This window comes from Cydia pomonella, chromosome 1 (genome assembly GCF_033807575.1).
Source record: "Cydia pomonella isolate Wapato2018A chromosome 1, ilCydPomo1, whole genome shotgun sequence".
NCBI classification, from domain to species: domain Eukaryota; kingdom Metazoa; phylum Arthropoda; class Insecta; order Lepidoptera; family Tortricidae; genus Cydia; species Cydia pomonella.
This window is the reverse complement of record NC_084703.1, coordinates 6,183,781-6,210,688: the sequence shown is the minus strand read 5'-3', so window position 1 is coordinate 6,210,688 and position 26,908 is coordinate 6,183,781. Positions and strand designations below refer to the sequence as shown.

At 39.1% G+C, this 26,908-nt stretch overlaps 1 protein-coding gene across 2 annotated transcripts; it reads right to left on the bottom strand.

Annotated features, from left to right (window-relative positions):
- Positions 1-1,544: 1,544 nt before the first annotated feature.
- Positions 1,545-21,524, bottom strand: LOC133524329 (ATP-binding cassette sub-family F member 2). 2 transcript variants are annotated; one of them, XM_061860328.1, is made up of 12 exons: positions 21,400-21,524; positions 21,008-21,181; positions 14,906-15,112; positions 10,502-10,690; positions 9,924-10,067; positions 9,044-9,167; positions 7,651-7,849; positions 6,963-7,142; positions 6,621-6,761; positions 5,749-5,940; positions 4,805-5,008; positions 1,545-3,794 (listed from the first exon to the last, which is right to left on the bottom strand). In XM_061860328.1, exons 2-12 carry the CDS (start codon positions 21,162-21,164, stop codon positions 3,660-3,662), a joined length of 1,872 nt encoding a protein of 623 aa, XP_061716312.1. In that variant the 5' UTR covers positions 21,165-21,181; positions 21,400-21,524; the 3' UTR covers positions 1,545-3,659. The 2 variants fall into 2 exon arrangements, with proteins under 2 accessions (XP_061716312.1, XP_061716388.1); XM_061860404.1 differs by lacking the exons at positions 14,906-15,112; positions 21,008-21,181; positions 21,400-21,524 and adding an exon at positions 12,363-12,682.
- Positions 21,525-26,908: the final 5,384 nt, after the last annotated feature.

The window sequence follows — 26,908 nt, the reverse complement described above, 5'->3', positions numbered from 1 at the left end:
AAATAGTATTTAGTATGGAATGGGCATGAGTGGTGGGGGGGACTGGCAGAACGGGATAGTCTTATGTATCTTTTAGTAGGGGTAGCAGAGAAAGCCTTATTATTGTGTCCTTGTCACAGTTTAATTTTTTTTATTCCCCACCGTAAATTTTAGTATGGTTTATGGTGGGCAACAAATAACTCGACCAAATTACGTAGGTTGTTATTGGTATTGTCAGGAATGTTAAAACGTGTTTTTAATTTAGTTGCATTGCGTATATTCTGTCCCTCACGGGCACAGGCGGTATAGCACATCTATACTATCCTACCATCTATGGGATCCGTGCCAGTTGGGAAGTAGGAAAAGGACCAACTATTTTAAACGTTTGTCCGCCATCGATTCGGTCAATGCGGAATTCCGTGCACGAACGTATTAAAAAAACGCTCAAGTACGGTATTTGTCGAAGACGGTGTTGGCCACATTGACCGTAAATTAAAATTCACCTCAAGTTATACTCTATCCACGATAACGAGCTAGTATAACGGTATCTCTTTTGCACTTTTGTATGCAGATGAAAAGGAGAAAAAAAGGCAGTGGGCGTAAACAATGGTACCTCGCTGTCCGGCCCGGCTTACATGCCGTCGCTCGGAATATTTATTTTTATATTCCTTATGGTTAATCATACATCGGGGTTTCTGGTGAGGGAATATAAAATAATTAATTAGGTTTGTTTTTGCGAGTTAAAGCCCTGTAGGTTCGGGTTCTCTTCTCACTCTCACTGAGCGTAAGCCAGACAGATTTGCGTTTTCGGGAATATTTGTTGTAAGTTTTAACAATAAAAAAAATATCAATAATTTCGTTCGAAATTCGCGCATTTTTAGAAGTAATTTTTAGCTTTTGCGTGTACAAATTTATAAAGTGCGTTGCGAATATAACTTGAGATTTGTGAGTAAAACGCGCATTTCTGAGTTTTTATATGTTTTTCCAAGCAAAGCTCGGTTTCCCAGATATTATATATTTATACACACATGATTATAAAAATCATTACAAAAAAAAAAATAATTTACGCCACTGCAAAGTTTTCTTCGAAAATATACCTCTAATTCAAATTCTCTTTGACACTATGCAATGCACTGGTTGCCCTTTCAATGAATTATTTCATTATGAACGTAGATATTTTTAGCACTAAATAAATACTCAACTTTTCTACTAATCGTACTAACTCTACATAATTATGAATTAAATAACCCTATAATATTTACTATCAGGGTATAGGACTATTACGTTTAAATTAAATAACTTAGATATCGTACGTTAACTTTAACCTTTTGAACGCTTTCTCTCTCGCATCATAATGTGGCATACACGCCAACATCTCAACTAATGAGAAACGAATTTAAACCTTATCCATCAACAGTAAAATTGCTTTGACAGCGTCAGCCATGTCCCCTTTAGTGGTTTTTGGCGAGGTAGGCACGACAGCACACGACCACTTTAGTGGCTCTTGGCGTTCAAAGGGTTAAAAGACGATGTTAATTTTGGGAGACAGAATAAATCAGTAACAATAATTCAGTGACAACTTTATTTATCATACGTATTTAATAATTTCACAATGTCAGCAACGTGCACGTACCAAGGAAGAGACAATCGACCTGTCCTATACCCTCCTGTTATCCACGCGTATAAGCTGATAAAGGTATCTTTGTGACATGTTTTCTCAAAACGTACCATTGTCGTGCATTGCCTACAACAGTGGTACCTTTTGGATAAGGACACAAATCATGGCTAACAGAAAGTATAAAGGAAACTACCTGTTTCTATCACTAAGTCTCACTAATAGCCCGGCAGCACCAATGTTATTTCAAAACGTGACGTACTTATGCAAAATGTACCATTTTATTGCTTGTCAATATTACATTTCTAATGGAATATTCACAACTTACAAAGTGGTCGCTTTTGCCTTAATCGACACACGGCAATACAGTAAAAGCATGGACTCACGATCTAATTTACTAATTTAAATCTACTTGTGTAGTTAAATTACGGTTTCTACTAATAAAAAAACCTTGTAACCTTTACGTGCAGGCTTTATATACATAATTAAATATTATGCTACAGTTAATTTACCAAAAAAAAAAAACATCTTCATGCAATATACACCGTGTTTTTATTGAATTGCGTTAACTCCGGGGTTTCGGTAAGTACGTTTAAGGAAACTAAATGGCTTAGTTAATTTCAAAAAAAAAATATTTTTTGTTTTTTTTTTACTATTTTTATTTTTATAAAAAGTAACTAAATGTTGCATATAGCGTTGTTTTAACACGGGCATTACATTTAACTCAACCAAACAATTGAAAACTGATATATCAATGTCATTTCTAACATCGATCGTCCGAGATAGTACGTACGTTTAGTAGCAAATGTATGAACTCGCACTAAACACTAATCAATAAGTAAACAGGCCCTAAGGCAAGTGTACACGCTCGTAAGGGCCTTATAATATAAAAAATTATGATTGATTATCTCCGAAATGGAGTTAGTTAGAATATCGGTATCTTTGAGAAAGTTACTTAATTTAAGCACAGGAATGCACCCTCGAAATTAACGCAAATCAAAAAAAACACGGTATATATTAAGTCAAGAGCAAAGAGAATTCATTGTAATAGATATGTAGTCTAAGAAAAACACGTGCCCCTTAGTTTAACATCCAAAACAGATGGCGCTATATTTTGCGGTCACTGAATTGTCAAACGTCAACTTTTGACAATCAGTGTTACCGCAAAATGTATGCAGCTGTACAGCGCCATCTCGTTGACCTGTCAAATTCGAAGCACGAAATTGTCTTAAATGTACTCAATCAATGTATCTTTGATTAAGATGAACAACCAATAAGTAAGTTAGTGAAAACGTCTAAAGAGCTTGGGGTATGAAGAAAGGAGTCGTAGCGAACTCATCAGCGTAAAGAGACTTGAATCGGGCGGTGCCATACACAGGCTGCAAACGTCGTTCCTAACGCGGAATATTCCTTGAGGCTCCTTTGTATACACACGGCTTCATCGTATGTATTTACAGTATTATTTATAATATATTGGAAGTGGGAAAACAAGACTGGAAAAGGCAAATTTTAGATTATTAAAAAAATGTCCGGCTAATCAAGAAACATTTATGGTACCTCCAGCCTATACCTATGTGTGGTCTCAGACCTGTGCAAATTCAGAATTGATAACACATCAACGTGCGCTTTCCCCGAAACCTCAGGGCCGAATGACATCGAGCGTAAAATACTGGACATAGCCTTTGTGACCCTGGTTTCAACCAATCAGAATCATTTCAACGTAAGTACAATACGCATGAAACCTTTCATACATTAACACGCCTATTTCTATCTCACGCATATAATTATATTGTCCTGCTCGCACTGTGGTATTGGCCGTTGAGGGAGAGTGCGATAGATATAGGAAATGGCGTGTTCTTGTGTTCTTGCATGGCCTTACTTTATTAAGCGCCAATTATTGAATCGCTGCCTTCCGTATTTGTGTCGATATAAGGGAAGACCACACGTAGGTTGCTCATAAGTGCTCTCCCTCATTAGGAGCAGGAAGGACAATATCTGGGCTACTATGTACTCGGCTACTCGGGCGTTACGCGGTGCGTATATAAGTGTAAGGCTAAGCATTGGACTATTTGCGTATCTTGGCCGCGTTGGCGGCGTTGTCCTTGAGGATCTTGGTCTTGAGGTGGTCTTTGTACTTGAGGATGCCGCCCGTCCACTTGGTGCAGGTTGTGTTCTCGCAGATCCAGATCTCTTCGGCAACCTGGAACGATTTGAATGGTTAGTTAGGAAACAATTGATTGTTTTTATAAAATATTATAAAAAAGTACATCCTTTTCATGTTCTATAGCCAAGTGATTTTAAACTATAAATTAGTGATAAATGTATAGTACTTTTATGCTTATTAATAATTGACCCATATCACCGTGCAGGACAGGTGATCATAGGAAACTTAAAGAAAACTGCCTGAAAGAGGTAATCAAACCAGAGTACTGTCTCGCACTAGTCACATATTTGACATAAAATGACTCAATTAGTTTTAAAAACCAGTAATTCTTTCTTATGAAAGCAAAATAATGTAAATTATCGTGTATGATTTATAAAAAGTCTTTCAATAAAAAGTCACGTCAAACTCACTGACTTCTATCTAGTGCTAAAAAAAGTACTATAGGTAACTTGTTATAATGACGGATCTGTATAGAATCCAGGCCGAATACTTCTACTGAAGTGTGACCGGAAGAGAAGTCAAACTAGATGATCGCATCGTGTTTTGATTTATTGACTAACATTATTAAACAATAATGATTGTTAAACACTATTAAACAATACTAAACTAACATTATTAAACAATAATGAGGCTTGTGAAGGTTGTATAATATTAAAAAATATAAACCCCTACGCTATATGCCAACTAATGCGCATTTTTTTATTTATTTATGCTTTCAAATATCGGATTCAATACTACGGCAGCTACCTACTTACGACACAATAGATAAATGACTATTAAATAAAATAAAACATTAAAAAACCTGCTTTAACCCAAAAATGCCTTACATCATTTTGGAAGAGAGCTGATTTCTAACTGCTATGAAACATAGCTAAGAAACACCGCAAGAAAACTAGCTTGCAAGAGAGCTGCGATGTCACAGACAGGCAGACAGAAAGACAGACAGACATCGGCGTCAATCATGTTACACCCCTCTTTTTCGACACAAAAAGTGCCATAAGTACGTTAATGAAGTGCAGTCAATGTAGTCCATAACGAGCACTCACCTGGTTGATGAGCCGGAAGTCGTGGCTGACGAGCACCAGCCCGCCCTCGAAGTCGTTGACAGCGTCGGCGAGCGCATCGATGGTCTCCATGTCCAAGTGGTTCGTCGGCTCGTCCATCAGCAGCAGGTGCGGGGTCTGCCACGCGAGCCACGCGAATACTACTCGGCACCGCTGCCCGTCTGACAGCTGACGCATTGGGCACACCTGGGAACGACGGGATGAAATTTTTAGACAACCTTCAAAGCGTTCTGCTCCTCGACGTCACCCTTCCCCGAAGCTTCCGCCTCCGTGCAGAATGATATCAAGCGTAAAACTGTAATGGCCAATTTTAATCCTTTGACCACCAAATATGTCATCTGATGCTCGCTACTGCAGCCCAATATCAACGTTCGTGCATACCGACAAGGTTGACGCACACAATAGGCGTGACATTCAAAGGGTTAAATGCTTCAAAAATAAAAACACTTGTTGCTTAACACTACTCAAAGAATTATGTGAGATAACAAGCTGGGAGCGTATCGTAAGAGAAGATATTCTTTCAAGTCCTTTGGACGCCAATACTGCCAGGATCACTCTTGGCCTAGAGACGTAGTGGCGTACGCTGTCAATGAAATGCTTATGTTTTTGAGTAAAGTTAAAAGGAAAATAGTACCTGCTGCCTGCCAGTGAGGCCGTAACGGCCGATCATCTTCCTCATCTCCTCTCGCTCGCGCACGTCGAGGAACTCCATCATGTAGTGGAGAGGCAAGTCCAGGTCCAGGTGCTGGTGGGAGCGACAGATGCTTACCCGGTATTACCTGCTGCCGGACAGTGCGGCCATATCTCCTGATAATCTTCCTCATCTTCTCTCGCTCGCGCAGGTCGGAGAACTCCTTCATGATGTAGTCGAGCGGCAGGTCCAGGTCCAGGTGCTGTGGGAGTGGCCAAACCTAAGCCGATATTACCTGCTGCCGGCCAGTTAGGCCATATCGCCCGATGATCTTCCTCATCTCCTCTCGCTCGCGCACGTCGGGGAACTCCTTCATCATGTAGTCGAGCGGCGACAGGTCCAGGTCCAGAAGTTCGTGCAGGTGCTGGTGGTAGCGGCCGATGCGCAAGTGGGAGTTCTTGCGGATCATGCCCGTTGTTGGTACCAGCTGGAATACCAAAGGTTATTTAGTATTAGCTTATGTAGTAAACCTAAGGATTAGGAAAGGCGCGAATCGCCATAACTGGAAATGAGAGCGGGACTTAATCGCGTATAGTTAAGTTTTATAATTACCCCCGACGCTTCGAGAACGGCATTGTTTCAGTGATCTCGGAAAATACTGGCTAAAGTTGACATCAACATCTACTAGGTGCACGACTTTTTCGAATTCCAGCACCTGGTATTGTTTTGCTATCTTGAATGTTCGAGACCACAGGGACAATGCAGTCCTCGCAACGTTTGGTATTTTTGTGTGGCAACGTACAGACTGGTATTTAGTCCTAAAAATTGGCCTAAAACATTTTGTAGACCTAATGGTTCCCTAACAATATTTTATTTTAGTTTTACCTTGGAAAAGGTAAAAAAACCGTCCAAGAGCATATCGAGTCATGCTCAGTGTAGGGTTTCGTAGATACCCGTCCGTTTAGAAGCAATTTTCATGTTAATAACTTTTGTGCAAAAATAGTTACAAATTTGTAATGGTGCTTTTTAGCCTTATGTTTGTGATTTATTTCTATCGAGCGAAAGTTTTATACTAGTTTTTGGGAATCGTATCGTGATCTAAAAAAGTGCTACGATTTTTCCAAAAGGCTTAAGGATGATATTTGCTTTTCGTTACTCAGTACTCACATCTCCATACAGCAGCTTGAGCAGCGTGGATTTGCCCGCGCCGTTGGGGCCCACCAGCGCCAGCCGCGTGTCCAGGTCTATGCCGAACTCGAGGTTCTTGTAGATCCACGGCGTGTTCTCGTTATAGCGGAATGACACGTTCTGAAATAGAATACTAGTTATAAAAACAATAAAAGGAAAATACATAAAACTTAGAAATACAAACTACTGGTCTATCACATGTATCTACCGACCAACAATTAACTAATTTAATAAATAATTTTTTTACGAAGCTCTATTTTGGCCAGGGTCTTTGGACTCCAAGCTACAGACCGTCTTTATAGAGCATGCTACATGACCCACCTGGACCATGATGACGGGCGGCGGCACCTTGCCGCATGAGGGGAAGTAGAAGTTCAGCGTCTTGTCGTCGATGACCTTCTCTGTGAGCCCCTGGGCGACCATCTTGGCCAGCGTCTTCTCTTTGGACTGCGCCTGGCGCGCGAGCTTGGCCGAACCGTGACCGAAGCGGGCGATATAGTTCTGTGAATAATAAAAAAAAATAATCATCTTCTGAAAAAGAAAATCTCAATCGAATTGAATTAAAACTATGTATTAAAAGTGTTTTAATTAGATAGACCATCTTTGACCTAATTAAATTGACAGATTAGATAATTTAATTCAATATTCATACTGGTAAAGAGCACATTATATATTTCGGCAGTTATGCGTTCATATATGCGTTCTGGTTTCTGCTGGCGGCAATAAGCTGCATTTAGCCAATTTAGGTTGATTCACGAAAGCTGGCTCGGAATTTATATCAGTATTTTAACAGACCAATACAAATCTCGCCGTAGCTCTGATGAATCAACCTAGAATGGAGGGGCATTTAGATTAGACTAAAGCGCCGCCAGTCGCTGTATGTCTGTTTGAAATAGGAATCCTAAACGTGAGACCTGGAAACAGTACCGTCGTTGTGTAATTCTTGAGGCGCATGATTGTGTCCCAATTACGCCCGTAGCAAGTCCCGCGAGTGCGAGAGAGACAGTACCTTCATGTGCGCAATCTGGTCCTGCTCCCAGTTGTACTGCTTCATCTGGTTCTCGAGCAGTTCCATTCTCGTCCGCACGAAGGCCTCGTAGTTGCCCGTGTAGTATTTGAGGCGCCGTTTGCTCATATGCACTATGTTGGTGCAGACTCCGTTTAAGAAGTCCTGGGAGTGTGAGATGAGCACCAGAATACGTTTGTAGCTAAAAAATAAAATAAAGTTTGTAAATGAATTCTAAGAAACATTATTTTGGAATTTCTTCACTTCACCACTGAAGGTTCAATTTTACTTGTAGAATTCTAGGCCGCGAGCAGACCACTAAATTACATTAAACACCTATTTATATTGTATTAAATATGAGCAGCCAGTAGGTGTCACAAAAAGCACGGATGGCTGTGCATAGAGGGGTGTTGGACTGTTGGTGCCGACACTTATGTATGGGTAGCGAAAGTTGGGTATGGCAGAAGAGGCATCAGAGCCAAGTGAATGAAGTGAAAATGAGTGTTGAGAAGTGTATGTGGTGTGAGATTACGAGATAGAATTAGGAACATTGTGATAAAGGAAAAGTGTGAACTGAACGAAAGATTAAAGATGTAGTGACAAAAATTGAGAAAGGTATGTTGCGATGGTTTGGACACGTGGAAAGAATGTATGATAGAAGGCTAACAAAGAGTGTATAAGGGAGAATTGGGGTAGACCTCTGTGGACTTTCTCTGATCAAATCGGAGAAATCCTGAAGAAAGGCAAGACCAAGAGCACCCTAAACCGACGAGTGTGCATGAGGAATGTTATGAAAGTGAAGCAAGCGAAAGAGCAATGTCAGGATCGTAGTAAGTGGGAAATCCGTGGTCTCTGCCTACCCCTCCGGGAAATAGGCGTGATTATATGTACGGTCACGTCTGAAAATATCAATTCCGACAAAGTGCCTAAAATATGTATACACTACCCTAATATATGGGCCATAAGGTCGTGTATACATATTATTGGCACTTCGATTGTGTCGATGTTTTCAGACGTGACTGTATTATAGTGTATCATCCCATAATTTGTTCATCTGTGGACACAAATAAGTAATCTAGCACTGCTATAATATTTATCAAACACCTTGTACGTTGACAGATTTCATCTTAATACAATTTTGCAAGAATTAGCGTTTTAAGGTTATATGGGAATGCTTATATGTTAGTGACCGTGAGGCCCAGCCAAAATGACAATCGTAATTTTAACAATGTATGAAAAAAAGTCACGTGACTTATCGTAGCATTTGTCATCCTCATTTTTTTTTTATCGATGTACGGTTATCATGTTGGCTAAGCCCTCTAGTGACCGCGACTTGTCTTCCGTGGGTTGTACGCTACATTTTGCAGTAGAGGTTAACCGTGACGAAGGCACTTACTGTTTGAGCTCCTCCTCGAGCCACACGCACGCGTCCAGGTCCAGGTGGTTGGTGGGCTCGTCCAGCAGTAGCAAGTGTGGCTTCACGTACAGCGCGCGTGCTAACGCTATACGCATACGCCACCCTGTTTACAAAATGATACGTTATAGTTAGAGTTAGAACCCACATTCGAACCTCGAAATCTCTCGAGTTGAAAATGACTTGATCTTACTCGCAGTGCATCAGTAATCAGTATATAAATTTAAGGTAGAGTTAGAAATTTCAAGTTGATATCAACACACAACACATTTTTTTTTACCACGACGATGGCACACAAGCATACGGCTCGCCTTTATAAATCTGTACACTCCTTTTTAGGGTGCCGTACCCAAAGGGTAAAACGGGACCCTATTACTAAGACTTCGCTGTCCGTCCGTCTGTCTGTCACCAGGTTGTATCTCATGAACCGTGGTAGCTAGACAGTTGAAATTTTCACAGATGATGTATTTCTGTTGCCGCTATAACAACAAATACTAAAAAGTACGGAACCCTCGGTGGGCGAGTCCGATTCACACTTGTCCGGTTTTTTGCAGAAACTCATACTGTAGACCCTAGAGAAAATCTCGGCAGGTAGCATATTCCACAGCCTTGGAGGAACTTGATATTTAAAGTGTGAAAACAGCTCGAGTAAATATGAAAATGTGTTGTTACAATAATAGTTTGACCAAGCCGAAAGAAGTGAAGAATGCTCGCGCTTTTCCAAAGCATAATCTTAACTTTGTGCATGTTTGTGATATTACGTAAGAACTATCAACCTGTCCCACTCTCTTGTAAGAAAAAATAAGACACCGTCGACTAAATCGGCTTATGTAATAAATGAATGGCGCCTTAAAAGTGTTACCTCCGGAGAAGTCTTTGGTGGCCTTCTGCTGCATCTCCTTGGTGAAGCCGAGACCGTTCAGGATGTTGGCCGCGCGGGCTTGCGCCGTGTCCGCGCTCAGCTCGTCCAGGCGCTCGTACACGTCCATTAGCTGGTCTTGAGACTCTGCACAACAAATTATCAATGGGTTAAGGTTTAGTCGCGAGAGTTGCATTAACATTTCGGGTACGCAGGCGCCTTCAAAACGTTAAATGCGCAGTGCTGAGCGACAGAGGCGCATATACAGCATACATTATATTACGATGCTCAGCGGTCAAGTCTCGATTAACCAATAAGCAAAGTAAACAGTTGCTTACAGAACCAAACTCTCAAGAATCAATCGAATCTGATGGATGAGGCGGTGGATAGAGGGTACCTTGCCTTCGTGTAAGCCAGTTTAATAAATTTCAGAGGAAGGCCAGAATTGCGGCAAAAATGTAATTTGTTTTAAACCGTTAGTCTAGCTGGCTCCTTTATGCATCTAATATTTTACTTTATACTGCTGGACCGTCTTATTATAATTATATATCGAAAGAAAGGCGGCAGGCCGGATAAAATACCATCGTCCTCGCAGTGCGCCAGCTCCTCGGCCAGCTTCTCCAGTTTGATCCGCTCCTCGTCGACCTCCATGACGCACTGCAGGGCGCTCTTGTCGGACGCGGGCATCTCCCGCGTCAGGTGGAATATGTCGATGTGCTCCGGGATGGGGACCTCGCGGCGGCCGAGAGCGGAGAGAAGCGACGATTTGCCTAGAAACGTTGAAAACGTTAGTTACGATTCAAATACTGACAGGGTATTAACCAAATATGGTTTCGTGCCTATTTATTGCTATTAACCTTTGTTAATCCTATTTAAATTCGTGACGCCCTAAGTCAAAGACGAGTCCATAAATGTTACTCAGAACTCTCAGAAGATACTCGTAGAGTTCCTTTGAAAGTGTGCCATGAAATGCCGTAATACTATTCTAGCTGTAGACTTAAAACATATCCTCACGTCCTTGACTTTGAAAATAAATAATTCATCAGTTTCTGTCCGTTGTAAGTCCACCCTACATCCTTTAACCTTTCATATGTATGTGTGTGGTTGTGGTGTGATGGTCAAAATCCTGGGTTCAATCATCGGTAGAACTGTATGAAGCAGAAAAAATGCAAAAAGATGACCAAAAATTCAATCAGGATCCTTATCCACCATGACGCATGAGTTTTCATCGCACGGTAAGATTATAAGGAGCCATGGAGTCGATATTCTCATTTAAATTAAAGACATACTCATCCTCCTTTGCCTTTATAAACATCCTAAGCATCCGCTTCTAACAAAAAATTACGATTATAAATAAAATGTAATTATTATTAAATTAGAATTTCATAGTTCTTGCTGTATTTCAACTTATTCACGTAGTTGAACATACCTACTATAATGATATATATTTTTGCGATATATATCAGCATGTACATAGTACTATATAGGTATGAAGCTGCGTTTCACGCGAGATAATTATGAACTTATTAAAATTACAATTTACCACAATTTCTATAGGACGATCTTTTCAAAATGATGACATTCCACAAAATCACTGCAGGGCAAAATATGCCAAAATTACTGAATAAGTATCTTACCATGCGGTGTAAACTCCGATGCCTACTTATCATACACAAGAGGGTAGTAAATTCCAGTATTATAAGGCGGTTATGGTTTTTCAGGCACTTGCGTGAAATAGTACCTAACAAACATATACGTTCGAAATATTAATAAGATAAATTCGCTAAGCACAATTAGATTTTTTATCAAGGTTCACTAAACCATATGCAAAGCTTCTCATGCACGCATGTTGGAAAGGACATGGACAATTGAAAATAAATAGCTAAATTACTTAATATTAATATGGTTATCTTAAGTTTGAATTAACAGAGGACGCTTGTTTAACAACAAAAAAACTGCCGTTAATGAAGAGTCAGCAGATGATGAAAGTCATATTTCTGTTATTCTGTAACACTAACAAAACGCCTCTTTACGTAAAACAAGCGGCAGATATTTGTAAAACTATTATTTACAGATTGGCAGAGACTTTTGGCAGTTTAATCTCCCGAGTTATATGGACGGCGCGTCGGGGCCACTGCTGTATTACATGGCACTATAAGTCAAAGAAGTAATTGAAATACAACACGGCTGGCTTGCAATGTTTGTAAACTTTATGAATGGCCTGGCCTCGTTGAAGTTATGTTAATTAATAATTCTTGTACTAGTGCGTGTTACTGATACTAGCTACCAATACAAAAAATCTATAATTGCTTTAATAATGAAACAAGGACGTTTTCGGTACAGACATCTGCGAAATGATAATCTACTTTTCTTTATATACATAAATATTATAGAATTAAATATGACTTTTACGTAGGAAAAAGTTCTTAACATACTGCTTACCATTGTTACTAACTTGAATGAAGGAACTAACTACTTTCTATTCACTGAAAGGTTTTTATACAAGGGTACTCAAAAAAGTTTTCCCCTTCGTCATGGCGTGACGCCGGGCGCGACCTTTGCATTCTACCTGATTTTAAATTGCTGTTGTCCTAATCTGTTTGAAGGAATGACTCAAAATGAAATAGAATAATGAAATTTGGAACGAATACTTTAACTATTTCACAAGGCCATATTGCCTTAGTTTCGCAATGAATTGTCAGAAGGTTTCGTTGTTGACCTTTGGTGTTTTTGAGCAGATTGAAAAAAAAAACACTACAATAATTAAGCAAAAAATTTTTCTCTCGGCCTCTAAGTGGATATTTTGTGAAATACTAACGAAATGGATTTTGAAATAGTAAAAAGTGTTAAAACAACGCGCCGCGCCCGGCGTCAGGCCGGCGCGAAGGCCACTCGATAACTGAACGCAACGCCGTCACGGCCCGCCTTAACTACCCACAAACCAGTGACAAAACAAAATGCATCGCTACTGTACAGTCTTAGCTGCACTGTAGTAGCACACTGTGTATTAGACCTTAAATAGCAAAGCATAGAGCTTAAAATCCAACTATGCAGTTGAATACTTAGGGAAACTTCCACATTGCGATACAGATTTCTAAAAAGTCGCAAGAGCCAAAACATATCACACAAAACTAATCATTATTACCTATCTTGTAAAGTTCTATCTACGTTAAATGTTATTGGAGCATTAGAGATTACAAATACATACATTTGAGAGGAAAATTCCGAAAAATATTGCGATGCCTTACAAGAATGTATTATTCAACATTCGCTATGCATTACGTTCAATATTTAATTGTTTTGGTATAGAGACATCTATTTGCTTGCAAGTGATGACGCGGGACCTAGATACATTTATGTGTTCATACATACATACAAATAATGGACAATAAATAAAGTGAACCAGAATAATTTGAGTTTTACGCAACGTAGCAAACTTAAGGCTGCAAGAGGAGTTAAGAAGGAATTAATGCTATTGGTTATGTTATGTGGGCAAGACTTCTACTTGGTTTATTTTCTTCGTATTACAAGAAGCTGTGGTGGCCGAGTGGATATGACGTCCGACTTTCAATCCGGAGGTCGCGGGTTCAAATCCTGGCTCGTACCAATGAGTTTTTCGGAACTTATGTACGAAATATCATTTGATATTTACCACTAGCTTTTCGGTGAAGGAAAACATCGTGAGGAAACCTGCATACATCTGCGAAGAAATTCAAAGGTGTATGTGAAGTCCCCAATCCGCATTGGGCTAGCGTGGGGACTATAGCCCCAGCCCTCTCGCGCATGAGAGGAGGCCTGTGCCCAGCAGTGGGACGTATATAGGCTGAGTTATTATAGTTATTATTACAATTTTTAGCAAAAAAACTAGTTAGTATGTTAATTAAATGTTCATGTCACATCTCATGTTATTTCAGAATGTCGTTTTAAAATGAGCGCGTAACTTCGATTGATTGACGGCGGCTAGGCTCGTGTGACTTTTAAATGAGTCCTTCGACCGACGAGCCCAAAGTGATGAAGGCGAGTAATAGAAGGTGATGGATATGGCAGTGTCTTACCTGAGCGAAGAACTCGCGAACGCGAAGCGGCGCGGCGCGGCGCGGGTGAATTCAATCCATTGATACCTATGGAAGTGTCCTACGTTGACGATCTCCGAATGCCGTTGGGTCGCCGCGCCGCGCCGCGTCGCATTCGCGAGTCATCGCCCACGTAAACCGCGCTGTACGACGACCTATTTTGTCTACTTATACGTAATTATATATACTGGTATTATACGTAACAAATCCATTAAGTCCGACAAGACAGTGCCGCCGTCCGCAGTTAAGCTTGAGCGTGTCCTATAGCTCCGAGCCACAGAAGGTGATGAAAAACGCAACCTTGAGATCAGCTAGCTAGGATGGTACCGCATGGTACAGTCGCGGATTTTAAATTGTTGAGCCATTTAGGGTTCAAGCTAATTTGGTTGTCAATCCTAACGGTATTTGTACTGTAACGGTATTTATACATTGTACAACATGAATTCAAATAAAGGCCTTACTTAAATGTCCCATGTAAAGTAAACCCTAAATGGCTCAACAATCAAAGCCACCGTCCGCAGTTGAGCTTGAGAAGCGTGTCCTGGAGAAGCCTTAATCCGTAGAAGGCGACGCAAAACACGACCTTAACGTCTGCTAGCTATTATGGTACCGCGTGGTACGTACCAAATCCATTAAGCCCGACAAGGCCATCCCACCGTCCGCAATTGAGCTTGGGAAGCGTGTCCTGGAGAAGCCTTAATCCGTAGAAGGTGACGCAAAACACGACCTTAACGTCTGCTAGCTATTATGGTACCGCGTGGTACGTACCAAACCCATTAAGCCCGACAAGGCCATCCCACCGTCCGCAGTTGAGCTCGAGCAGCGTGTCCTGCAGAAGCTCTGATCCCTAGAAGGTGACGCAAGACGCGACTTTAACGTCTGCTAGCTAATATGGTATCGCGTGGTACGTACCGCATCCATTAAGCCCGACCAGTCCATATCGCCGTCCGCAATTCAGCTCAAGCAGCGTATCCTGGAGCAACTCTGATCCGTAGAAGGTGATGGAGAAGTTCGCGATCTTGATGTCACGAGAGCGAGGGTGGACGGCCAGGGAGCCGGTGCACGAGCGGGCTTCCGAGTTTATCCTCGCTTCCTCCTCCAGCTTGAGACATAGCGCCTCTGTGGACAAAGGACACTGTTTAGTCTGGAGTCAACGAATCGTGAACATACCCCGGTTTGACGGGTGGGTGGAGCAACTTTTTAGTGTCACTCGTTGCTATGGTTTTTTTGTGTGCCTTGGACAACCGCTCTTGATTAACACATTCAGTGCCAGCGCGTGCTACGCGCTACGAGCGTAGCCGATAACATGGAAAAATGCGTATGTAGCGAAAAGCGACTACGAACTGAGCGCCCGCCTGGCGGGTTGCTGGCAGTGAATGCGTTAAAGCAAGAAATATTACTTTGCTAATCCGCGAGAAAATAACGTGTTAGTCAATCAGTGCTAACCCGTAGAGGCGAAACACGTGTCGAGTTTTGTACTTTTGGTGGTGGGTTGTTATATTTATTTGCGTATTTATTTTTGCGGTGGGAGGGTGGGAACATTAATTGCATGTAAAAATACGCAAGTAAGTATAACGGGTTAGCACTGATTGACTAACACGTTATTTTCTCGCGGATTAGCAAAATAATATTTCTTGCTTTAATTAGCATGGATTTCCGCAAAGTAACGCCTGATTCTATTAATTAACCGCTCTTGATTTCTTGATTTTATGGTATTTAATGTATCAAACAAGCATTTTCAACTTCAACTTCAAAAGTCAGTATACAAAAAATAATATACAAATATCTAAATATAACAAACATCCATTGAATTTTGAGCAAGAAATAAAATAAATACAGTTGGTAACAATTAATCAAATATCAGAAAATCAATGTCAAATATCACATACAAACAATTTTAACTGACTATACAAAACTTACTATTAGTGGAAGCCATACGAGCCCAATTTCAAAGAAAAACTGCAAATCTATGTACAGTTTAGCCATTTGGCACACGCATACTAGAAGTCAAAACAAAATTTTTGACCCGCAGTTCCCAAAAAAAATTCCTTAGGAGGGGAGTGCCAAGTCATTTTTTTTTGTATAGATTTTTTTTCACAAACCTATCATGTGTGGTATCCTATGAAAGGGCTTTCTGAGGAGATTCTAGAAATATACCACATTATTACATTTATTAAAAGAAACAGCGCCATCTATTAGCAAATTGTCTAATTAATTTGCGCGATGTTGCACATATGTTGGTTTTTCGAGGATAATTCTCTATCATGTGAACCGATTTCCAAAATTATTCTTATATTTGAAAAAAAGGTGTCTTTGATGTAATCCCATAGAAATTTCAAGTGTTATAAACACACGTAAAGTTGGTTAAATCGCAAACTAAATTTGGAAAATGGTTTTTGTTAATGAAAAAAAAAGTTACCAAGATAGAGGTCTGAAAATATTTTTATAATTAATTGAAATTAAACCATTTTTAAACTGCGTGCACGCACCCCAGTAGGCCTGCGGCCACATTTTAAGTCATCTTATAGAAATAGACGAAACACAATAGTAGTCTCGGCTTTCATTTATTTCGTATGTGGGCATATTTTAGATGTGGCCATGTAAATATTTATGCAGAAATATTTTTTTTATATAGTTTAACACTGATTTACTACTTATAGATACGGGGAACAATTGCCTCTCCATACGTAATCGCATGTGATTTGCAATACATTGCGACATTTGGTCGATCGATTCATTTCGTTGCTATTACTGAGCCAGCAATTTGTTATCTAAAATCGCAAGCCATTTGTTGCAACGTCTGTACAAGCAAACTAGATACGATATTAACAGAGTAAACAGTTAAACACTGTTCAAGTGACGTAAACCAATGAAAAAACTATATAGTTCATAAGATTTTTACAAAGTTCAATGCCCCTATGGGCTATAGAAAGTTTGTCACGGCAGACTGGGCACATGCTGTGCACAGTTGCATTTCTTACAAAAACTACAGACAGCCAACTATCTTGCTTTAGATTTGATAATAGATTGGCTTCAAATGTCATCTTGGTAAATAGTATTTTATACAATCGTGATATAATAGAGAGCTTTTCAGTCGAGTACCGTGTTTTGGCAACGAAACTTGCAGAGTTGCCAAAGTGGGGTACGAGATTGAAAAGCTTGATATAATCAAGCACTATTGTATACAACACTTTTTCTACGAGTCAATAAAAATAATACTTTAAACTGATAAAATCATACATGTAAACAAGCCAAAATAATACAGCTATTTAAGATACGCGAGCAGCCGCGATACCTTCATACTCGTACGCGCCCCGGCCGCCGCGCCGGGACCCGGTGGAGTGGTCAACGACACCTTCTCGTTACTCATGAGGCCCTGGTACTTGCTCCTTGCTAAATTCAATATTTAGACAGTTTTTTCTCGATTTTGGCCACCGTAGCCTATGGAGACTAACAATCAATGGTAAGCGGTTTCCGTAGTCTATGGATGTTGCTATATTAAGGCTGTCACATGTGCGTTTATGACTTATGAAGCAATTGAATCTACTATACAACCTAAAATAATTAATTTGAGCTATCGCTTTGTTTCGTCCTCTTGACCGCGGCGAGCTGTGATTGGTCCATTTCATTATAGTTGACTAAACCTATATTATAGTTGAGTTGGGAGCCCATACATGAAAAGTACCCAATTACAGTTTGGTATACGAAATCATAATTCAACCATTACAGTCGACGAGTACAAAAAACGTTTAACCTTTTAACCGCTTAGAATTTTTCACCGAGCGTGCTCGTGTCGCCGCCGGTACGATGTTTTGTCTTGTTTATCAGACAGCGGCGAAATGAGATGGATATTGTATGTCTTATATGAATATCAGACCTCGGCGGTAAAAACGTTAATGCTATCCGCGTTAAGAGAGAATTATACCATACAAAAAGAGAAAACGTTTTTCTACTTCTAAATATATTCCATTCCTCATGATTGTTTAGTATGACACAATGATAACCTAGGTTTATAGGTTTCCTTTTTTTTCGAAATATACGAAAAAAAAACTTTTTTTTAAAGAGAACCTATAAACCGATAGCTCTAGTGTTGAGTAAATGTAATTAATATCTTCGTGCATATTCAAATTATCTCTAACTATTTATGTTATCAAGTTTTCATACGGAATCGAAATGTCTAAGGAAAAATTTCAGTCTGCCAAGGGAACCCCTACTGCAAGTATCCAATATGTACATTTTTTTTTTTTATAGTTTATTGTTGGTATTTTTTTAAATCAATTAATTTAGCTTACGTTAGAAGATAGTTCTTATTACTTAACTAGGTGCAAGCGAGGAGTTTTTTTTTTTTTACTTTTAATAAAGGGTAAACTGCAACAAAAACATTGCACCTGCACCCGAAACCACGGGGTATGATCATCATACTCTCAGGAATGTAAGGTTAGGCAAATATAAATGCTGGGCAAAACCTGTAGCCGTATTTGCAATAAAATTACCTGTTAGTACCAAAGCCATAAAAAATTTAAAGGACCCCATTAAATTTAAAATCTATATTTATGAACCCCTGCAGCATTGAAAGATCTACTAAGAACTCTTAGATCTACTTTTAAATCAGGTAACAAGTTTCCAAATTTACTGCTGGCATAAAACTGCAGGGGACTTTCATGGACAGGGGACAGGGGGACATGATAAGTTCCGAAGAACTCATTGGTACGAGCCGAGGTTTGAACCCACAACCCGTGTGCAAGTGGCACACTTTTACAGCTAGGCTATCAGCACTCTTACCTCTGTTCCTGTTCCATTTAATAATGATTTCAATTTCATTGGAGGTAATTTGCATGAGTATTAGGACCATGGGATGTGGAGGGACATGACCACAAGCCTCCAATGTTAAAATCTGATTCAAAATAATAAATTAAATTTTATTTAATTATTATTTATTTGCACGAATATTAGGACCACGTGATGTAGGGGGACATGACCACAAACCTCCAATGTTAAAATCTGATTTAAAATAGCTACTGCAATACAATTGCAATGTCAACTGTATGCAGAAGCTTACCATGTCAATAATTCTGTTTGCATCCATTCAGTACTTGATATATAGATTAGTAAAAATATATATATTTTTATTTATTTATTTAAACTTTATTGCACAGTAAAAATATACAGTTACAAAAGGCGGACTTAATGCCTCAAGGCATTCTCTACCAGTCAACCTTTGGGCCAAACAGAGAAGCAAAGTTGGTGCGGGGTATGTAAATAACACTTTAAACTTAATTTACAGTACTTACTAAGTTAATATAGGTACATATATAAATGTAAAATGTAGATAACTATATACAACAATAATATATACATATAATATATACCAATAAATAAATAAGTATATATATACATATACCTGCTACCAAATATACTATGAGTATTCTTAATCTTGAAACTTTTTAGAAAGATGTTTGCGCAGCTTGCGCTTAAACGTGAACTTAGTCTCGGCTTGTCATATGCTGAGAGGCAGGTCATTCCAGAGACGTATCGTTTGCACGGTGAAAGAATTGGATATAGCGCTGGAATGATGATGGGGGACAGCTAGAACGAGTTTACGAGCGGTGCGAAGTTCGCAACCTGGCCGAGCAGTGACAATTTAAATTGTGATCGTAAGTAATCGGGCGCCACTGGGTCATATAAAATGGAGAACAGTGTGCATAAACACTTAAGTCTTCTGCGCTCACGAATGCGTAGCCTGTTGAGTTGTCGGCGAAAGGCGGATACGTGGTCATACTTGCGAAGGCCATAAATGAACCTAATACAGTTGTTCAGTACTCGGTCTAGCTTGTCTAGAAGTCCTTGCGTCACATCAGTGCAGCACACATCACAATAATCAATAACAGGTAATACAAGAGCTTGAATAAGGAGAATTTTAGTATAAATCGGTAGAAAATGCTAAAATCTATACAGTGATCGCAAGGTGTTGGTAACTCTTCGGCACACATCAGACACTTGGGGTTCCCAGGTTAGGCCACAGTCAAATACCAACCCTAGCCACCATTTTTAACTTTTGTGGAAAAAGGTATGATACTGTTTTCAAAGAGAATCAGTGCAATATGCGTGAAATCGGTTTGTAAGACCAGGCATGGATTCCCAATAATGATAGCCTGACACTTGGAAGGATTTACAGCTATTCTGAAGTCTTTAGACCAGGATGAGATGTAATTGAGGTCCTAGTTCAGTCTCGAGATAGCCCCGTCCACGTCATCAAACCTCGCCTGGGTGTACAGTTGTAGGTCATCGGCATATAAATGGTAGGAACACTTCATTTTGGATGTAATCTAATTAATAAAAACAGCAGAGGAGAAAGTATACCACCCTGAGGGACGCCCGAAGTGAGGTCGCACCTTTTTCACTAAACTATAAGAAAAATTTGGTTTCCTAATATTAAGACATAGATTTTGACCGTTTGATCAACCTGTATTATTAAATCCTGTATCATAAACAAGTATTTGTTACAGTCAACATCAAAGAGATGTTTCCCATTTTCACCTTATTACAAAGGAGTACAGTGCAAAAGTGTAAACATATATCTGACGTGAACTGTACAAAAAACACTGCACTTTGCACTCACAATTTCACAAAAACTCACTAACACAATGATTTGCCTCGATTTGCCTCGTCGCCACTATTATATTGCGATATAATCGCCGAAATTCGGGAGAGCACACGGGAATGCCTACCTGACAAATCCAGACTGGTTTTGTAGATGTACCCTCCTATTTCATTACACTATGCATTTCATTTAATAAGTGATCCAAGCTAAGCTGGCAGCATAATGTTAGTATAGTAATTCAACTATACACTTTTAAACTCTTACCTGTATCATGAACTACATTTGACCAAACAAAACAAAATATCGACACGCGATCTAGGAAGTTGAACTGAAGAATGAAAAGCATGTATCATTGTGTCAAGCGTGACCATATATAGAACAAGATATTTAAGAGGGTTATACCACACGCGTACCTTCAGCCGTCAGCTCTCTTGACTCCTCCTTGGCGGTGCCGTTGGTCGCTGTACCGTTCTCTTCGGAGTTCGTCACCCGAGTTACATTCTTTTTGTTCCTATTACTGGCTGCCTCTTTCTTCTTCTGTTGTGCTCGCTTTTTTGCGTCTGAAGGCATCTTGATCCGAACCTAAGCTGAAGGAAAAAAAACATTAATGCGTCACCAACACATGAGTGTAATCATAAAAACGTTAAAATTCACTCCACTGGAATCAAACGTATCACTCCACGGTTTTTTCCATGGGTACCAATTTTCCAGGGTCACTTGGAGGGTATATATTGATTCGTAACTTCACAGACTTTACTTTAGCAACAATTATAGTGTCAAAGGCTTTTAAAAATAATCAATTTACCGAAATTATTCTATAAGATGATAAGCAAGTCGTCCGCGTCTACACGTGCTGCTATGAAAAGGAAGGAAGAGTATTGAAAATTTGAGAGGTGATACCAGTCGTAAATTAAAATGTGTACAAATGACAACGACTCATTTGTCAAATCGCAGCTGTTTTGCTATTGTTAGGATTGTAATGTTGTTGTAACTGATTTCACTAGAAAATAAATTTGGTTGAAAAGTACATACATTTTCGTGTTTTACCTCAGAGTTAATTGAAAGCTTCCCCATTTAGCAAATGCGGCTAAATCTTTCCGAATTTTGCAGATTGTGGCGCAATCCACACAAGCTGATATTAAGCACCACAATCTTTATCACTGAATATTGTCTATGGCACGCAGTTTATTGATATTTACTATACGTATATTATTAATATTATTATACTTTTTCATTGATATAACCACTGACGGAATATTTTGTCGGTTCTTAGTAAAGAATATATAGTCTGCAAAACCATTTCCGTCAATAGAAAGTCTCAAAAAAAAATTCAATTTCTACTGACAAACTTGTATGACCGATTATAACATACTTACTTTACTCTTTGGAATATAATTTCTATGTAACTTTGTACCATCCGTTATATTTTCAGCTATTTTCAGCATGGAATTTGGACACGATGTGGAATTGGAGTATGAAAATTTCGATTATCTGTGGTGAGCTTTTGATTTGGGCCTCCGCACAAAACGTAGTGATTATATGCTCTTTGCTCCGCACTCACCGCATATCTGAGGGCCTACCGCGAACCACGTTCGACGTGTTGCCTCCCTGTCACACTTACGTATGAATTTACAAGTGGGACAGAGAGGCGTGGTTCGCGGTAGGCCTCTTGGGCTGTAAGCGCGAAAATCGAAGTTCGTCAATTGCGGGCATTTTTCTCTGTCACTCTAATTACGTCGTAGTGAGAGTAAAAGAGAAAGATCCCCGCAATTTGCGAATTTCGGTTTTCGCGGTAGGCCCCCTGTCTGTGTCTGCGGATTATGTGGGGAAACTGCAGCGTTCGGGCGTTCTCGGCTCCGTTCGGCTCAGGAGGCTTACCGCGAAAATCGAAGTTCGTCAATTGCGGGCATTTTTCTCTGTCACTCTAATTACGCCTTAGTAAGAGTAAAAGAGAAAGATCCCCGCAATTTGCGAATTTCGATTTTCCCGGTAGGCCCCCTGCATTGCTGCAAGCAATTATTAGGGTTGGCCAACATTGACGTTCCTTTGCGTACACAACCTCTGTATTGACAACCCTAAATAGCTGAAAGATATAAGTCATACATTAGAAAGGGACAACGCTGTCAAACTTCGGTTTTGTAGGAAGTTTCCTTTCTGTACGGTAGTACTAATATTTATTCTGTGGTCTCGCTTACGGCACGGCGAGGGTGTATAATGAATAAAGAGCAAAGCGGCGAACCCTGTAACATAACGCAGGATAAGATGAGGCCATGAAGAATGAAAAACTACACAAGAAATATTTCGAATATGTTTATTAGGATGTTAAATATTAACAGACAATAGTGAATTACAATAAACAACAAATAATTTTCTTCAACGTTACAGAATACAATACGTTGTATTCATTAGGCATACAAATTTTGTCTGCAATTAGTGACCGCATACATGATGATTTTTTAAATTTTAATCCTGTTGAATGTAAAATTTTGACAAATTTAATTACATCTACATACTTAATATTTGTATTAAGGATTAGGTGATCAAGTTTTAACAACAATGAGAGAAAATTTATTTAGGTTATTTATTGCGAATATTTAGTAAGACAATGGACAATAAAGTAGTACTAGTAAAGTTTTTACAGATGCAGTTATTTGAAACAAAAATCAAATATGCCTCAAATTGTTACTCGGGAGCGCTGGAGCTGTATACCGAAGTGATACCGAACGAGAGGTGAATTATGCATATTATATTCCTAGCCCATTTTAGCGGACAGTTAGCCATACGAATTTGCTAAGGTAATTTTAGGAGGTTTTTCATTGCAAAGTTACGTTAAACTCCTCGGCAAACTTCGATTTTCATCGGCTACTAAAATTCAGAGACGTGTCGTTCACCGTGGGTACAACGGATTTCCGTGAGCATCAGTTTGTCAGTAGTTTATTACCTGTCTGAATTAATTCTGGAAGTTCCTTGAAACCTTCCAATGCCAATTTATCTTTCTGTTATTATAAATATCCTATCCGGAATTCCGTTACGTCTGCGGTGAGCTTAACCGCAAACTTTAGCGTAACGAAAAGGTTCTCAAAGTCCTTCGTTTAAATTAGGTACCTACTTTAAGTCCGTAGCAAAGTCACGAGGCTTTCCCTAGTTTGATGGTTAAATTGTTGCTTACATCTGCTATTTCTTACAAGATGAAAATGTTGTCAAAGTAACAGCACGTACGCACATTTAAGCCTAGAGCCTAGCATATCTAATACAAAACGACACATAATTTGTTGACTAGCTACCTAGCTACGAAATAATTACATCAAAAACTTTGACTTGACGTCAAGATTCAAGACTTGCCTAAAATCTCGCTACCTGTCCCTTTTCTTATTTTCAGCGCCTTTAGTCGTTGTTATAATTACCTAATTGTGATCATGGAACATTTTTTTGTAACGAGAAGTACCAGTCTCCATGCTTGCGGAATAAATTCCGATACCTATTGTCGATATAATCTGAGTTCCAAAGACATGTACCATAGACAATATCTGAATTTATTCCGTGACAATTGAGGCTCGAACTGTATTTTGGAATTTCAGCCGATGTGTACATTAAAGCAAGGGAAAAAAATTATAAACTTGTTTGCAATCGTTTTAAAATTATTATGCTTACTCCAATTAGCGTTATTTACCTTAAAATCATATAATTTAAAGCGGCTGTATAATATATATTTAGGTTATTTTTGAAGGCATGCCGTGGACATCCACCACAAATTTTAAAAGTACCCGTTGAGTTTGGTTTGGTTTCTATCTAATCGATATTTTAGGCAAGTCTAGTATGATTATAAGGGACAAATTTATCTTTATTACTCCTTAGCTAAACTAGTAGCACGCAATTACGAATCAGTAGAGTAATTGCGTTTTAATAGCGACGGCGGTTTGTTCATTTAATTTTCAAACATCTATATCATACACAGATCGTAAATGGCGCTTACGCTTTTATTGTAGATTTGGCATGAAGATGGGTATTCGTTCATTCGTAATCGAAATCACATTATTTCGCAATTACCCTGCATTCATTGCAATTTAAGGTAAATCGGGAGAAAACATATTTGCAATATTTTCAAAGGTGAACGTCACACAGGGCCTATTCCACAAAGCTAGAATTTTACAAGTTTCCTTTTATAAACATCCTGGATTTATAAATAGTCAAGAGGCAGGCATCATGGCAGTATTAAAATTTAATAACTATGTATTGAATAACTATAATCTAACATTTATAGCCAAAAAAAATATTGAAAGCCCCAAGAATGCTTTTAAAAACTATTCCTCTCTAGTATAATTCTAAAGTAGTTAATATTGTTGACTGATCATTATCGAAATATATGTAGGTATACTTACTATAAATAGTCGTCGCGGCCTTTGTTTTATAGTTTAATAAAAAATAATTTAAATGATCTGATATCTTAGACACCAGACGCAATTTCGTAACTGCTAGGCAGTATTCCGTCACCACACACATTCCGGCCGGAATCCCGTAGCGTCTGTGGGAAGCCTTAAAAGTCAAATCAAAGTCAATCTACGCTATGCACTATACTCACTATAGGGACCGTACGCGTTGGAGGATCTGCCATCTTGTGGCCTGAATCGGAACAATAAACATGTACATTCACACGTCACGTGTTTTCTTATGCATAGTAGGTTTTGCCATCTCGTGGGCTACATCGGAACAGTAAACATCACATTTACGCCTCGCACCAAAAATCTGACGGCTCCTGTGCTGCCTCCTACAGTTCATGCACGCTCCCTATTTCTTGGGCATTTTATTGAAACTTAAACGCTAAGACATCCGTAATTTAATAGGAATAATAATACTTTAACAAAGTTGAATAACAAATGGAATCAGGATAGGTATAGCCATTTTTCTAAAAACAAATTGACCCATAAATAATATTCCTAGAACTTATTCATCCTGGGGCTTTCATACTTATATGTAAATGCTTAAAAACGATTAAATGTGGAAAATCACTGTATATTATTTGAAAGACTATCTAATATCAGAGACGAGTCAATTATAAAGACTACTTATGTGCACACAAAGTTGCATCCTTCGGAAATGTATAATATCCAGATGACTTCACTTTAGCGATGTCTCTGAGCCATATTCTGACATATTGTTGTTGTAGTACCCGTCTTTGCTTAAATAATAAAGACAGTTTGCTAGGCAAACTCCCACCACGGACTTACTTTAAACATATGTACAGTCGTCATCAGATCACCGTAGCGGCCAAGGTATTCATAAATACGTATTATTAGGACGTTAACACATTGAGTGCTGGGAACTCGCTCGGCGGGTTCTTGTTTGTAGTCGCTTTCCACTACAAATCGGGATAATGCTGGGATCGGCTACAAGCGTAGCGCTACGAAAACGTTGGCAGTGAATGTATTAAAGTGCGTGTTCAGATATTTTTGAGCACCTTATCTGATAGCGACTGTATATGAAGATTATCATTTTACATGGAGTTCTCAAACAAAACATGTATTGTAAATTTTAGTAAATAGGTAAATCGAGTCTCCCCTTTATGCAGAGAGACTTAAGATATAGGTACAGATGTAACAGAAAGACTTCAGAGCTAGAGATAAATATTATAATACTTTAGTTTAAATAAGAAGGATGCATTCTAACATGGAATCTGGGACTCTAGATAATTATTTTTTAGTATTTTATTTTAAGTTTAGTATTATTTATTTTTAGATTTAGGTTTTAAGTTTTATAGTGTATTCTACAAATTGTATTTTCATGGATTAAATTTAAAGTTTCCATATCTATAAGTAGGTAATATATGTCGTTTTTCTTAGGCAACCTAACACTTACACTTTTGAAAATGGTTCGATAAATAATCGAATAAAAAGTTACTTTACTCAATGCCTATCTAAAGTTTCAAATGCCTATGAGGCACATTAACATTTAAACGAAAGTTGAAATGATAAATTGTGAACATAATACATTGTTAGGTCCATTGAATGGAGTTGTTTATGTACTGTAATTGTTATTAAGAACTAGTATTATTAAGATCGTTTAAACAACTGAGACGGATCGAATCTTGTGACATATCCTACGCGCCTTAGGGCGACCGCTTGCTGACGCGGTTGCACGAAGCGGGTGAGCGGGTTAACGAAAAATAATATGCACAACGCCAACTGGCGCGGACCCATGCGGCGGATATTACCTACAATGGTGCCCGCTCCGTGCACCCGCGCCAGCTAGCGGACGCTCATAGGTCCCTACAGCCTCTAGTCTACGAGCAGTTTCTAAGCTTTTCCATGTGGAGATTT

What these genes read in the sequence shown, in the direction of transcription:
- LOC133524329 (XM_061860328.1), bottom strand. Translation starts at nt 21,164, where the DNA reads ATGCCTTCAGACGCAAAAAAGCGAGCACAACAGAAGAAGAAAGAGGCA. An exon ending in CGCCCGTCATCATGGTCCAG is followed by an intron (nt 6,762 to 6,962) that starts GTGGGTCATGTA and finishes ATTCTATTTCAG; the next exon opens with AACGTGTCATTCCGCTATAA. An exon ending in ACTTCCGGCTCATCAACCAG is followed by an intron (nt 3,795 to 4,804) that starts GTGAGTGCTCGT and finishes AAATCGTTCCAG; the next exon opens with GTTGCCGAAGAGATCTGGAT.